The sequence below is a fragment of the Saccoglossus kowalevskii genome, chromosome 2, assembly GCF_978046115.1.
Source record: "Saccoglossus kowalevskii chromosome 2, keSacKowa6.1, whole genome shotgun sequence".
Classification (NCBI taxonomy): domain Eukaryota; kingdom Metazoa; phylum Hemichordata; class Enteropneusta; family Harrimaniidae; genus Saccoglossus; species Saccoglossus kowalevskii.
In genome coordinates, this window is record NC_140642.1 from 21389508 (window position 1) to 21403775 (window position 14268).

General features: G+C 33.1%; 2 protein-coding genes across 2 annotated transcripts; one reads left to right on the forward strand and one right to left on the reverse strand.

Annotated features, from left to right (window-relative positions):
• Positions 1-5389: 5389 nt before the first annotated feature.
• On the reverse strand, positions 5390-12566 carry LOC144350296 (uridine diphosphate glucose pyrophosphatase NUDT22-like). The gene is made up of 4 exons (XM_085492799.1): positions 11966-12566; positions 8694-8917; positions 7831-7924; positions 5390-6849 (listed from the first exon to the last, which is right to left on the reverse strand). Exons 1-4 carry the CDS (start codon positions 12437-12439, stop codon positions 6739-6741), a joined length of 903 nt encoding a protein of 300 aa, XP_085348925.1. The 5' UTR covers positions 12440-12566; the 3' UTR covers positions 5390-6738.
• An 89-nt stretch (positions 12567-12655) lies between these two features.
• Positions 12656-13859, forward strand: LOC100369432 (histidine protein methyltransferase 1 homolog). Its single transcript, XM_002740411.3, has one exon. It carries the CDS (start codon positions 12753-12755, stop codon positions 13668-13670), a length of 918 nt encoding a protein of 305 aa, XP_002740457.2. The 5' UTR covers positions 12656-12752; the 3' UTR covers positions 13671-13859.
• Positions 13860-14268: the final 409 nt, after the last annotated feature.

Sequence of the window (14268 nt, forward strand, 5' to 3'; positions counted from 1 at the left end):
TCAACTGTATTAGCCGTTACATGATCAACTGCGTTAGCATTCATATTATAAGCTGACTTAACATTTACATTACCAACTGAATTAGCATGTACATTATCAACTGAACTAGCATGCACATTATCAACTGAACTAGCATGCACATTATCAACTGAACTAGCATGTACATTATCCACTGAACTAGCATGCACATTATCAACTGAACTAGCATGTACATTATCAACTGTATTAGCCGTTACATGATCAACTGCGTTAGCATTTATATTATAAGCTGACTTAACATTTACATTACCAACTGAATTAGCATGTACATTATCAACTGAACTAGCATGCACATTATCAACTGAACTAGCATGCACATTATCAACTGAACTAGCATGTACATTATCCACTGAACTAGCATGCACATTATCAACTGAACTAGCATGTACATTATCAACTGTATTAGCCGTTACATGATCAACTGAATTAGCATTTATATTATCAATTGAATTCGCATGTAAATTAATAATTGAAAAGGAATGTACATTATCAACTGAAATATCATTTATAATATCAACTGAATTAGCATTTACATTATTAACTGAATTAGCATGTACATTAACAATTGAATTAGCATGTACATTATCTACTAGTTAGTATGTATATTATCAACTGAACTAGCATGTACATTATCTACTGAACTAGCATTTAAATTATCAACTGAATTAGCATGCACATTATTTACTGAACTGGCATTCACATTATCAAATGAATTAGCATTTATATTGTCAAATGAATTAGCATGTACATTATCAACAGAACTAGCATATAAGTTATCAACTGAACTAGCATGTACATTATCAACTAAATTAGCATGTACATTATCAACTGAATTAGCATGTACATTATCAACTGAATTAGCATGTACATTATCAACTGAATTAGCATGTGCATTATCAAATGAACTAGCATGTAAATTATCAACTGAACTAGCATTTACATTATCAACTGAATTAGCATGTATATTATCAACTGAATTAGCATGGACATTATCAACTGAATCAGCATGTACATTATCAACTGAACTAGCATTTACATTATCAACTGAATTAGCATGTATATTATCAACTGAATTAGCATGTACATTATCAACTGAAAGAGCATGTACATCAACAATTAAATGAAAATGTACATTATAAACTGAACTAGCATTTATATTATCAACTGGATTAGGATGTACATTATCAACTGAATTAACATGTACATTTACAATTGAATTAGCATGTACATTGTCTACTGAGTTGGTATTTGTATTATAAGCTGACGTAACATGCACATTATCAAATGAATTAACATGTACATTATAAAATGAATTAGCATGTATATTATCAACTGAATTAGCATGTACATTATCAACTGAATTAGCATTTACATTATCAACTAAATTAGCATGTAGATTATCAAATAAATTTGCATGTACATTATCAAATGAATTAGCATGCACATCATCAACTGAATTAACGTGCATTGACAATTGAATTAAGATGTACATTATCAACTGAACTAGCATTTGCATTATCAAATGAAGTAGAATGTACATTATCAACTGTATTAGCATGTACATTATCAACTGAATTAGCATTTACATTATCAACTGAATTAGCATTTACATTATCAACTGAATTAGTATGTACATTATCTACTGCGTTAGCATTTATATTATAAGCTGACTTAACATCTACATTACCAACTGAATTAGCATGTACATTATCAACTGAACTAGCATGCACATTATCAACTGAACTAGCATGCACATTATCAACTGAACTAGCATGTACATTATCCACTGAACTAGCATGCACATTATCAACTGAACTAGCATGTACATTATCAACTGTATTAGCCGTTACATGATCAACTGCGTTAGCATTCATATTATAAGCTGACTTAACATCTACATTACCAACTGAATTAGCATGTACATTATCAACTGAACTAGCATGCACATTATCAACTGAACTAGCATGCACATTATCAACTGAACTAGCATGTACATTATCCACTGAACTAGCATGCACATTATCAACTGAACTAGCATGTACATTATCAACTGTATTAGCCGTTACATGATCAACTGCGTTAGCATTTATATTATAAGCTGACTTAACATTTACATTACCAACTGAATTAGCATGTACATTATCAACTGAACTAGCATGCACATTATCAACTGAACTAGCATGCACATTATCAACTGAACTAGCATGTACATTATCCACTGAACTAGCATGCACATTATCAACTGAACTAGCATGTACATTATCAACTGTATTAGCCGTTACATGATCAACTGAATTAGCATTTATATTATCAATTGAATTCGCATGTAAATTAATAATTGAAAAGGAATGTACATTATCAACTGAAATATCATTTATAATATCAACTGAATTAGCATTTACATTATTAACTGAATTAGCATGTACATTAACAATTGAATTAGCATGTACATTATCTACTAGTTAGTATGTATATTATCAACTGAACTAGCATGTACATTATCTACTGAACTAGCATTTAAATTATCAACTGAATTAGCATGCACATTATTTACTGAACTGGCATTCACATTATCAAATGAATTAGCATTTATATTGTCAAATGAATTAGCATGTACATTATCAACAGAACTAGCATATAAGTTATCAACTGAACTAGCATGTACATTATCAACTAAATTAGCATGTACATTATCAACTGAATTAGCATGTACATTATCAACTGAATTAGCATGTACATTATCAACTGAATTAGCATGTGCATTATCAAATGAACTAGCATGTAAATTATCAACTGAACTAGCATTTACATTATCAACTGAATTAGCATGTATATTATCAACTGAATTAGCATGGACATTATCAACTGAATCAGCATGTACATTATCAACTGAACTAGCATGTAAATTATCAACTGAACTAGCATGTACATTATCAACTGAATTAGCATGTACATTATCAACTGAATTAGCATGTACATTATCAACTGAATTAGCATGTGCATTGTCAACTGAACTAGCATGTAAATTATCAACTGAACTAGCATTTACATTATCAACTGAATTAGCATGTATATTATCAACTGAATTAGCATGTACATTATCAACTGAAAGAGCATGTACATCAACAATTAAATGAAAATGTACATTATAAACTGAACTAGCATTTATATTATCAACTGGATTAGGATGTACATTATCAACTGAATTAACATGTACATTTACAATTGAATTAGCATGTACATTGTCTACTGAGTTGGTATTTGTATTATAAGCTGACGTAACATGCACATTATCAAATGGATTAACATGTACATTATAAAATGAATTAGCATGTATATTATCAACTGAATTAGCATGTACATTATCAACTGAATTAGCATTTACATTATCAACTAAATTAGCATGTACATTATCAACTGAATTAGCATGTACATTATCAACTGAATTAGCATGTGCATTATCAACTGAACTAGCATGTAAATTATCAACTGAACTAGCATTTACATTATCAACTGAATTAGCATGTATATTATCAACTGAATTAGCATGGACATTATCAACTGAATCAGCATGTACATTATCAACTGAACTAGCATGTAAATTATCAACTGAACTAGCATGTACATTATCAACTGAATTAGCATGTACATTATCAACTGAATTAGCATGTACATTATCAACTGAATTAGCATGTGCATTGTCAACTGAACTAGCATGTAAATTATCAACTGAACTAGCATTTACATTATCAACTGAATTAGCATGTATATTATCAACTGAATTAGCATGTACATTATCAACTGAAGTAGCATGTGCATTGTCAACTGAACTAGCATGTAAATTATCAACTGAACTAGCATTTACATTATCAACTGAATTAGCATGTATATTATCAACTGAATTAGCATGTACATTATCAACTGAAAGAGCATGTACATCAACAATTAAATGAAAATGTACATTATAAACTGAACTAGCATTTATATTATCAACTGGATTAGGATGTACATTATCAACTGAATTAACATGTACATTTACAATTGAATTAGCATGTACATTGTCTACTGAGTTGGTATTTGTATTATAAGCTGACGTAACATGCACATTATCAAATGGATTAACATGTACATTATAAAATGAATTAGCATGTATATTATCAACTGAATTAGCATGTACATTATCAACTGAATTAGCATTTACATTATCAACTAAATTAGCATGTACATTATCAACTGAATTAGCATGTACATTATCAACTGAATTAGCATGTGCATTATCAACTGAACTAGCATGTAAATTATCAACTGAACTAGCATTTACATTATCAACTGAATTAGCATGTATATTATCAACTGAATTAGCATGGACATTATCAACTGAATCAGCATGTACATTATCAACTGAACTAGCATGTAAATTATCAACTGAACTAGCATGTACATTATCAACTGAATTAGCATGTACATTATCAACTGAATTAGCATGTACATTATCAACTGAATTAGCATGTGCATTGTCAACTGAACTAGCATGTAAATTATCAACTGAACTAGCATTTACATTATCAACTGAATTAGCATGTATATTATCAACTGAATTAGCATGTACATTATCAACTGAACTAGCATGTAAATTATCAACTGAATTAGCATGTATATTATCAATGGAGTTAACACCTGCTGAATTAAGCATTTACATTATCATCTAAATTAACATGTACATCAGCAGGATTAAGCATTTATAGTATTATCGGCTTAATTTACATATTAATTAATTAAGCATTTGCATTATCAAATGAATTTGCATGTGTAGCAGTTGGTCAATAGTCAATGTTGTGTCTCTTAGTGGCAGCAGTTGGCATTAGTCAATTTTGGACAATATTATCCTTGCAAATTTCTTACCATATAGCAGCAGTGGGTCAGTGGTCTAACTTGGTCAATGTTAACCTGGTGACACTGGTACCACTAGTGGAACTATGGTCTAACTTGGTTAATATTACCATGTTGAATCCCTTAGTTGACTCATTGTGGCAACTGTGGGCCAATGGTCTATCTGGGTCATTGTTACTATGGAGAGCTTTTTACTTGGAACATAGTGACTGCCAAGGGACAATGGTCTAACTTGACCAATGTTACCCTGGCGAGTCCCTTCATCGACACATGGGGCATCAGTGGGCCAATGGTCTACTTTGGTGATTGTTGCCATGACGAGTTTCTTACTTGACACAATATAGTGGCAGCCAGAAGACAATGGCCTAACTTGGTTTATGTTATTATGGTGGTTCCCACAGTTGACACATGGAAGTAGTGGCACAGATACAATATCAAAAAAAGAAAAAACACAATTAAATCAAAGTCCTCCTAAACTGAGTAATAAATACGTCTTTATTTCCACTGTACAAATGACAAATGCATTCTGAAGTAATTTTATTCTTAAAAAATGTCAGTACTATTGTAATATATTAAATGTACATTATAAATAACATCATAACTACTAAAAAAAGAAAAAGAAGAAAAAACAAATTTCCCAATATTCAAATACATGATCAGATCAATGCATTAGAACCATGCAATCAATAATAGGTCAGATTGAAAATAACTACCGGTAATAAATGTCCTCCCTCAAGAACACTTTAATATCAAAATGTTGAGTTGGCTATTATATTTCATATTTGAAAACAAAATGGCCTCTTGTAGGCCATCTATATTTTTCTGGCTTTCAAGATTGGCTTTGTGCCATAATGTTTCCACTAAATCCATCTATACATGCTTCGGTTACAACTGAATACATGCAAAAACACAACTTTAAGACAGTTATTGTAAAGACAAAATGAAAATCATAAATATTGTTTTTATAATATACACATAATCTCTCTTTGTATCATTTATATATTTATACAGAGACCAAGTGAATGACAGCGGGAGTAGCCAATCGAAGATTACCTGCAGTATTAAGACAAATGCCATATCTGCAAACGTTAAAGCATAGACAGCACCACTGTCTAGGGTCTATGGTTAAAGCAGCTTGCCCGGAAATTTCAATGTTGATGTTGACAAGGTAGAGTTATTTTAAGTAGAGAATTAGGGAATTATGTTGACCTTGCATACTACTATAAATTAAATGGAAGCAGCCAGTGTATACAGTGACAGGCATAAAGCTGTGGTCGTTATAAATGTTTTATTAATGTACATTTTCAAAAATAATAATATTTTAGTTCAAATTGACCAATTCGAAAATGATAATGTGAAATCATTGTTAGTTCTAATTAATATTAAAGAGAAAATTCAACATTACGCAATCAGCAAGCACCTCATTTTAAATATGTGGGCGGTTACAGTTGCTATGTCACATGAAGGCATGTTCACACATGATTGGCTGTCAATGTGGAGCTCTTCAGCCAATCACTATTTAATATTTAAATTTTGAATGAAAGCTGATAATTCAACACTTACAATATTTTATAAATACAGTAATAAGCAAACTAAGCCCCAGTTTTGTGCCTGCCACTGTAAACAGGTAACCCCATGGGATATCTAAATAAAGGTACATTGCCTTCAGCCTATAAACGTTTCCACATTTCGTTGTGTCAGCTTAAAATCTTGCCATACATCTAGAGTCTAGCATACATTTTTTTATCAGATTTAATGCTTTCTCACTTACAGTGAAATAAGATAAAATTTGATTTTAATCGTTTCTTGTTATTTAGTCTTCTTTAATAATTTTAAAGAATTCTGGAAAAGTTTTACATTTCCTTTTGCATTTGGTGCCATGTCTCTCCACATTGGTTTGTTGTCCAACTCTAGAACATCCTGCAAAAAATGAAAATGAAAAATTTCAATGGGAAAAAAGGTTCTTTCATGACACGTACAATTGTTTATTAGTAAGCAAAACTGAAATGAGTCATTCGTTTTGATTCAGAACTTAAAACAAATGCACATGTGACATGATGTTTAATGTAGGTGTAAAGTGTTTTAATGCCTTCAGTATAAAACAGTATTCATCAAAACAAAATGGCCACCAGTAAGCCATTTTAAATCTAATTTGAAAGACAACATGATGTGCATCAATCAATGTCCAGGATATGTACCACATTAAACAAAATCTCTCCATACACAACTAAGATCCGGTTCCAGAAATGTCAGAAATGCTTGATTTTGATGAATTTTTAGCACAAAAATAGTTGTGATTAAGCGTGGTGTGTATTGAACATTACATGCCAAACACAGATGTATTCTCAGGAGTGAAGCTAATGTCACAGTACGTTCTACATTGCTAAGACAAGCATCACTCTACCATGTATTTCTATGGGCTATCTGCAGGCTGCTGTGGAACGCCGGTCGAAGAGCTGATAAAGACGGCACAAACTCAACTATGAGACGATCCTGAACAACCAATATATATGATGCATATGTAATCTTGTTCTGAAGAGAGTCTCAACAACTAGCCCAAATCGTTTTGAGAGTTTTCGATCGTTGTTTTCCATCGATTGAAAATACCCAGATATTTACTCCCGTTCATAGCAAAATAAATTAAGTAGACATGTCAACATCTTTTTAGATGTGCATGGTTATGCCTAAATGATTAATATTGTCACGGTTAAAAATATGATAAAAAGTTTACTCACATCGCATTTATAATACAAATACTGTGAAAGTATTCATTTTCACTGATATTTAGTTTCATTATTTTTTATTATATTTCATCAAGATTTTAAAGTTTACAGTGACAGACTTATTTTGACATACACCATGTTAATGGTGGTGTTAAATTATGAAAATTTCTTTGCAAACCTGGAGCGGAACAAGTTTCATATTAGTGGACTCTTCTGCTTCAGGACCTCCAGCACAGTAAAGGTCAGTGACCTCTCTGGCGGTAAGACTGCACCTATGTGACAAAATGATAAAATATATTTTATCATAAATAGCTGCTCCTTCACAGACTTATTTGGATAATAAGGATGGATTCTTCAGCACAACAAACACATTTCCCTAATTTTTTTACGAATATTTATGAATTTCAAAATTGAAACAAGAGGTTATTATTCATTGATGAAAAAACTTTGAACGTTTTCAAATGACGGCATTGCACTCTGTACTCATAGAGTGGCTGGTCAGATTCAACTTCCATTAGGATTTATAATTATTTATAAAAATAATTCAAATAAGAACATTACAGATTACCAAACAGACTAACAATCGATATTAGCAGTTTGCTAGGAGAATTAACATCTTAATGATGAATGCAAAATTACATAAAATTATGCCATAAATTGTTTTATTCAAGACATTTTGTTTCTCTCGAGAAAGGAAACAATGATCCATATTTTTTGTCAAAAATCCAAATTATCTGGATTAAATTCCTATTAAATCGGGTGTTAAGATAAAATTCCAAGTTTCAACTTGAGGCCATTTGCGCTAAATATCCAGACATCGGAATAATAAACTGCAAATAAGCGTGGTAAACTAATTCAGATACTAGAAAAAAAATCTGATAAACTGGGATTTCTACTTATTTCATGATTATTTCAGCAATATGGATTAAGGGATAACAGCGCCATCTAGTGGTGAACATTTTACACTGTTATTGAGAATCAGAGTGTCAATGAACTACAATAAAAATAAAAATAAAATAATTAAAAAAAAATGTTTAATACCTCATGAAGAAATCCAAGCCAAGCCTTCCTGCGCTGGCTACGTTACCGACCACACCTAGCAACTGAGGTTCACTTAATGCCATTCTTGGTATGTTAATCTCATCTCGAACTTCCCTGATGATGGAATCAAACATCTCCTCAACGACAGCCTCAACTGGAAATTGATGCATAGGAATGTGTTGGAATTCCATTTTTCTGTCTCTGCCAATAATAGATAGTAGTTCCTGTGAGATAACAAGATATTTATACATGTGGGAAAATTTACTGAAGTAATTCAGTCATCGCGCCCTTTTTGTATGGTCAATATGGATCCCGTATAACATAGCCTACTTGTCCAACTTAGCAGCCTTGCTTGACTAAACACCTGTCCCCTCAAAAACACAATTTTTTGATTAGAGTCCCCTGGATATATAATCGAACAAGGAGAGTATATATATTAAATGAATGCAAAATATACGGTATGTTTACTAGACACTTTAACACCCAACAAACGTGCAGCGACTGTGATGTTTTAACATCTAACAACGGGTCACCTTGACGACTGTGAATAGAATTCAGCTCACTCGATTATGGTATTTTCTTTCCAAGTGTTTATCTGCACACGGTTGAAGTGACCGCAATTAATATTCGTAATTTACATCTTTCTTTGTATAGTCACAACAACGTTGCAATATGAAAACAGACAACAACAACAACAACAACAAAAATTAATTACTGTAAAATCTGTATTAGAAACCGTGGCTTCTATTTAAATGGTACAATGCAATGAAGGGGATGCAGCTCTTAGAGCTTTTACACATATGTGAACATTTTTGGTTCTCAACTGTTCTCAAATTTTCAAAACAATAAATGCGGCTTCTATAAGGCATGCAGCTTTTAATACAAATTTGATGGTAGTCGAAAATCAAGTGGTGACAGGGGAAACAAAATGTAGCAAATCCCATTTATTACATTAGATTATTTAATAGTGTCCCTCACTTTAAAACCATGTTAATAGGGACTTTCCTTGGAAGTTATTACCTCCCTGTACAAAACTTGTTTGCACCCGCTGTAATTTTTCAACGTTATAATTTTAAATAAAGGGATCATTGTGTGGGGCTTGGATGTGATCATGTACATGTATCTCATAAAAACAGAGAGTGTCACTATTTTTATTCCAATATCAATTGTTCTTGAAGTGAAAAATAATACTTCAATAATTAGACTATTTTAATTTCATGAAAGACAAATTAACCACGATCAGGGAAATATTATTTCACTGGAAAACGGTTTTAATACTACCCTTATGGTATGTATGTAGCGAAGCCATGAATTTTTTTATGAAAATTTATGAAACATTTATATAACAATTACCCTGGATGACCCTCACGCTTCATTCAAATTCAATGAATATGCTTTAATTGACCATAGGAGCCATTTGATAACGTTCATTACCCATGATTCTTTGCAGATTTTCTTTAATTATTGGCCGACTTACTTCCATGCACTCATGAACGTATTATGATTGGTGAAGTTTTTAACCCTCATTTGAAATTTAAAAAACATGTATAAATATTCCATATATATTCTATATGAACTCACTGTAGACAAAACATTATAAATTAGGTAGTTAGGTTCATACCCATCATAGACTCCGGTCAGTCAAAATGACTATTTTGAACTGTAGGCATTAATTAGCGGTTCTGCCGGTGACGGAGAGATAGAATCTAGGTCAGGGGAAGCCCCATGACCCCCAAGATTCTTCTCCCTTACGTCACACACCACGTGACCGAGGCCATGTGGGCTCTGACCGACACCTACCTGAGACGAGGGCCAGTAGAAAGACTATTTTCCACGTCAAGAATTCTATCTCTCCGTCACCGGCAGAATCGCTGATTAATGCCTACAGTTCAAAATAGTCATTTTGACTGACCGGAGTCTATGGTGGGTAATTGAACGTAGTGAATTTTGTATATTTATGTTTAGGTAATTTATTGTCTAGCCACAATAATCTTCCATTTTACAACATACATTTTTCAGCTGTTTTTGTTTTGAGTATGTTTCACTGATCAAAGAGTTCCGGAAAAGTTTTATTGAAATATTAAAAATATTAATATATTAAAAAATATTATTGAAATATTAAAGTATTTTGACTGAATTGATCATTTTTATATTTGAGTATGTTTGATATTGCAAATTATTAGAGTTTGATTAACTGTAAGATAAAAATAAATTTTAGTTGCATGGATTCATTTGATGAAATACTAAAAATACAAGTTTTTTTAGCTCCGCTGTAAACTTTGTCGAGCGAGCTTATCATATGAGTGATTGTCCGTTTTTACATTTTCAACTTCTTCTTGAAAACTACAATTCTTATTGCTTTGATACTTGGTATATATGTACCTTGGGCAGACCTCTCTTAGATTTGTTCATTTTGTGATGATATCTTTAATTCTCTAATTTTAATGAATATTTTTGTCTTTTTTGATAGAAAGTGATATTTTCCACTTTATGTTGAAAACAACAAGTCCGATTGCTTTGATACTATACATACTGTTCATTTTCTAATGATATCTACAGTTCTTTAATTGAAATGTGCATTGCTAACAGCGGAGCTATCTCAGCCGACAGGCTGCTTGTTTATACACAAGTAAATAAGAAAGAAGTTTTTCAGTATTTAAATTATAGTGTATATTCTGTGTGTAGCATTTTACATATGAAGCAGTATGTGTTGTAAAACAAACGCAACAATTACGGTAATTGCAAGATATCTGGGTCAGAAATTGTTAGCAAACAGGCGAACATTGAACATCAAGTCCATCAAATTGCATGTTAAAATGATGTCTCCTACTTAATTTTCAGATAATCAAAATTTGATGAGAAGATGCGTATGATGAACAATCACTTCTCCAGTTGTTCTGTCCTTTTTCTAAATTTATACCTGTTATATGAGATTTCATAGCATTTGCCACTGCGTCCAAGCGAACATGGACCATTTCATATTCCTATCTTAGTTCCTAGTTTAGTGTGTTCCAAAGCAAGATTCAATACAGAATGTTTAGATTTTAGGTATTCCAGATAAAAAATATATCAGTCAGGTTCTGACATACATAATTCGTGAACGCCTTTAGTGACTGATTTCAATTCTTGGCTAATTTTAACACATACCAGTATGTTAAAGACTTTAAATACAGCTTTAACAAATCATTTTTGCTGCCAAACAAAAGAATCAGAACTTTTATAAAAAAAAAAAATTCATGGATAGTATTAGAAATGTAAATTTGTTAACAAACCTCTGGTTCTGGGTGACCACCGGGAACATCCCAGAGTCCAGCAGCTTCTCCAACATTGTTGCTTCTACGTATAAATATAAAACAGTCGTCTGCTGTTTGCACCATGGCGGCAACACCTAACGGATCAGACATGTATGCTTGCTGGTTGCCGTAGTCTCTCTTCCCAATCTGGTGCAGACGTTTGACGTCAGGGGACCAGTTTGTAGCCAGATAGTCCCGGTAACAAGTCAGACCCAGGTACAGCGTTAATACCGAATTGTTTTCGCATTTCCACGAGTCCAGTCGGAATTTGGAACCGTTGTAGAGGCGAGGGTTCTGAGTTAGTCGTTGTGACCATATGTTTTCGATGTTTTTCTCATGTGATTGAAGTACTTTGCGGTTGTACTGCTCTCCCATAACAACGTCGACCTGAGATTTCGGCATACCGGCGGTCGAGATATGCACGATTGCTTCCAAATCAGAAATGTCACCCATTATAATTTTTACTCGGCCACGAAGTCTTTAACTTGATTGGAACGTTTCAGTGCAGAATGCGATGTGTCGCGGATTATTGCTATCATTGCCAATTCAGACGGATGATTGCCAATGTAGTGCCTCCGACGTGGCTGGTCTAGTTGAATGAATCAGCTGTGTGCTGTTTGTGTAACAAGTTGTTGACAGCACACATTCAACAGCGCCACCAGGTGACAGTACTGAGGAATGTTGAGGACGCTATAATCAAATACTTGCTAGTAGTTGCAGGTCAGCATTTGGTCAAACTCAAAATTTTTTAATAATATTTATAATAATGGATTTCAAATTTGAGTTTAATGTTGAACAGGACGATGTTGGAAGTACAGAGATAGAAGATGGAAAAAGAGGAAGTAAAGAATCGAATGAGGAGTTAAAAGAATGCAAGAAATTGAAGGGTACTGTCCATACTGCTCCAGTCAGAGAATTTCATCTGTTGTCAGAAGATAGTACTGTACTGAAAGATAGAAAATGGGTAAACATGGACGTTGGGGGCGTTACACTGCGACATGTGGATGCTGCTGATGTTGAATTCAAACTTCAAGAAGAGCAAGAGAAAGAAGGAAGCAATCTTCTGAAAGCTATCTCTCAACACACTGACCTGATACCTCAAGTCTACGAGGGCGGTCTGAAAATATGGGAATGCTCGGTTGATTTGGTGGACTATCTACAGGACATTGAAGTGGATTTTGCAAGCAAGCGAGTGTTAGAGCTCGGATGTGGTGCAGGACTCCCAGGACTATTTGCTATGCAGCAAGGCGCTGTGGTGTGCTTTCAAGACTACAACGAGGAAGTCATTCAGGAGATAACCCTTCCAAATTTTCATCTGAACATCAATGAGAAAGCGACAGACAATCAAAAGAAATGTACATTCTTATCTGGCGACTGGAGTTCAGTTGAAAAGATGCTATTGTCAAACATGCCGAATGACGAAGATAAATTTGATGTGATACTGACTTCAGAAACGATATATAACGTGGATTCTCTTGATAAACTTCATCAAATTATTAAATCAACTTTGAAAACTGATGGGGTTGTATACTTGGCTGCGAAAACACATTATTTTGGAGTTGGAGGGGGGACAAGACTTTTTGAAGAGCTGGTTCAGAGAGAGGGGTATTTCACAATCACAGTTTGCAAGACATGTAGTGACGGAGTTCAGAGAGAAATTCTGAAGATGCAAAGGAAGATATAGAAATAAATAACAATCACAGAAACAAGAAAACAGACACATTGTATGACTTAAGCATCCTTTGAGTACTTGTTTTGTTGAAAGCATCATAATCGTAACTGAGCATGCATTTTAATTGAACAATATACTTTATACCGGTACTCATTGTGTACATTGCATGTACCTATTAAACATGGTTCTATGCAACGATTATCAGGCTTTAAGGTTGATCAATACGGTTTCAACAAGAATGGGTTTGAACTGAACATGCAGGATTTTTCACATGAGAACACGTTCTATATATGTGTCAGCACTAGCACTTGCAATTTGCACATACAAAAAAAGTGTCGGGAGAGACAACAGTGACACTCAGTCTCCAGAACTGTCGCCTGGCACAAAAAAAATTTGAAAAAAAAAAAAAAAAATCTTATTTGTTAGCATAGAGAAAATTACTGAAACTTCTATAATTTTCCAAATAACTCTGTTTTCCATGTTTAAAAATATAGTTCAGACACATTGTCTTATTATTTTGAGTTTCAAAAAATAAATTTTCTAATTGAATGTTTTACTTTCAACCGTATACGTTTATCGCAAGCCAACAATTTGGACAGTGACACTTATT

Excerpts from the sequence above, each read along its gene's own strand:
- LOC144350296 (XM_085492799.1), bottom strand. The coding sequence starts at position 12,439 with ATGGGTGACATTTCTGATTTGGAAGCAATCGTGCATATCTCGACCGCC. Across the intron at positions 7,925-8,693 it reads GGCTTGGATTTCTTCATGAG|GTGCAGTCTTACCGCCAGAG; the intron begins GTATTAAACATT and ends TTTGTCACATAG. Across the intron at positions 6,850-7,830 it reads TGAAACTTGTTCCGCTCCAG|GATGTTCTAGAGTTGGACAA; the intron begins GTTTGCAAAGAA and ends CATTTTTTGCAG.
- LOC100369432 (XM_002740411.3), top strand. The coding sequence starts at position 12,753 with ATGGATTTCAAATTTGAGTTTAATGTTGAACAGGACGATGTTGGAAGT.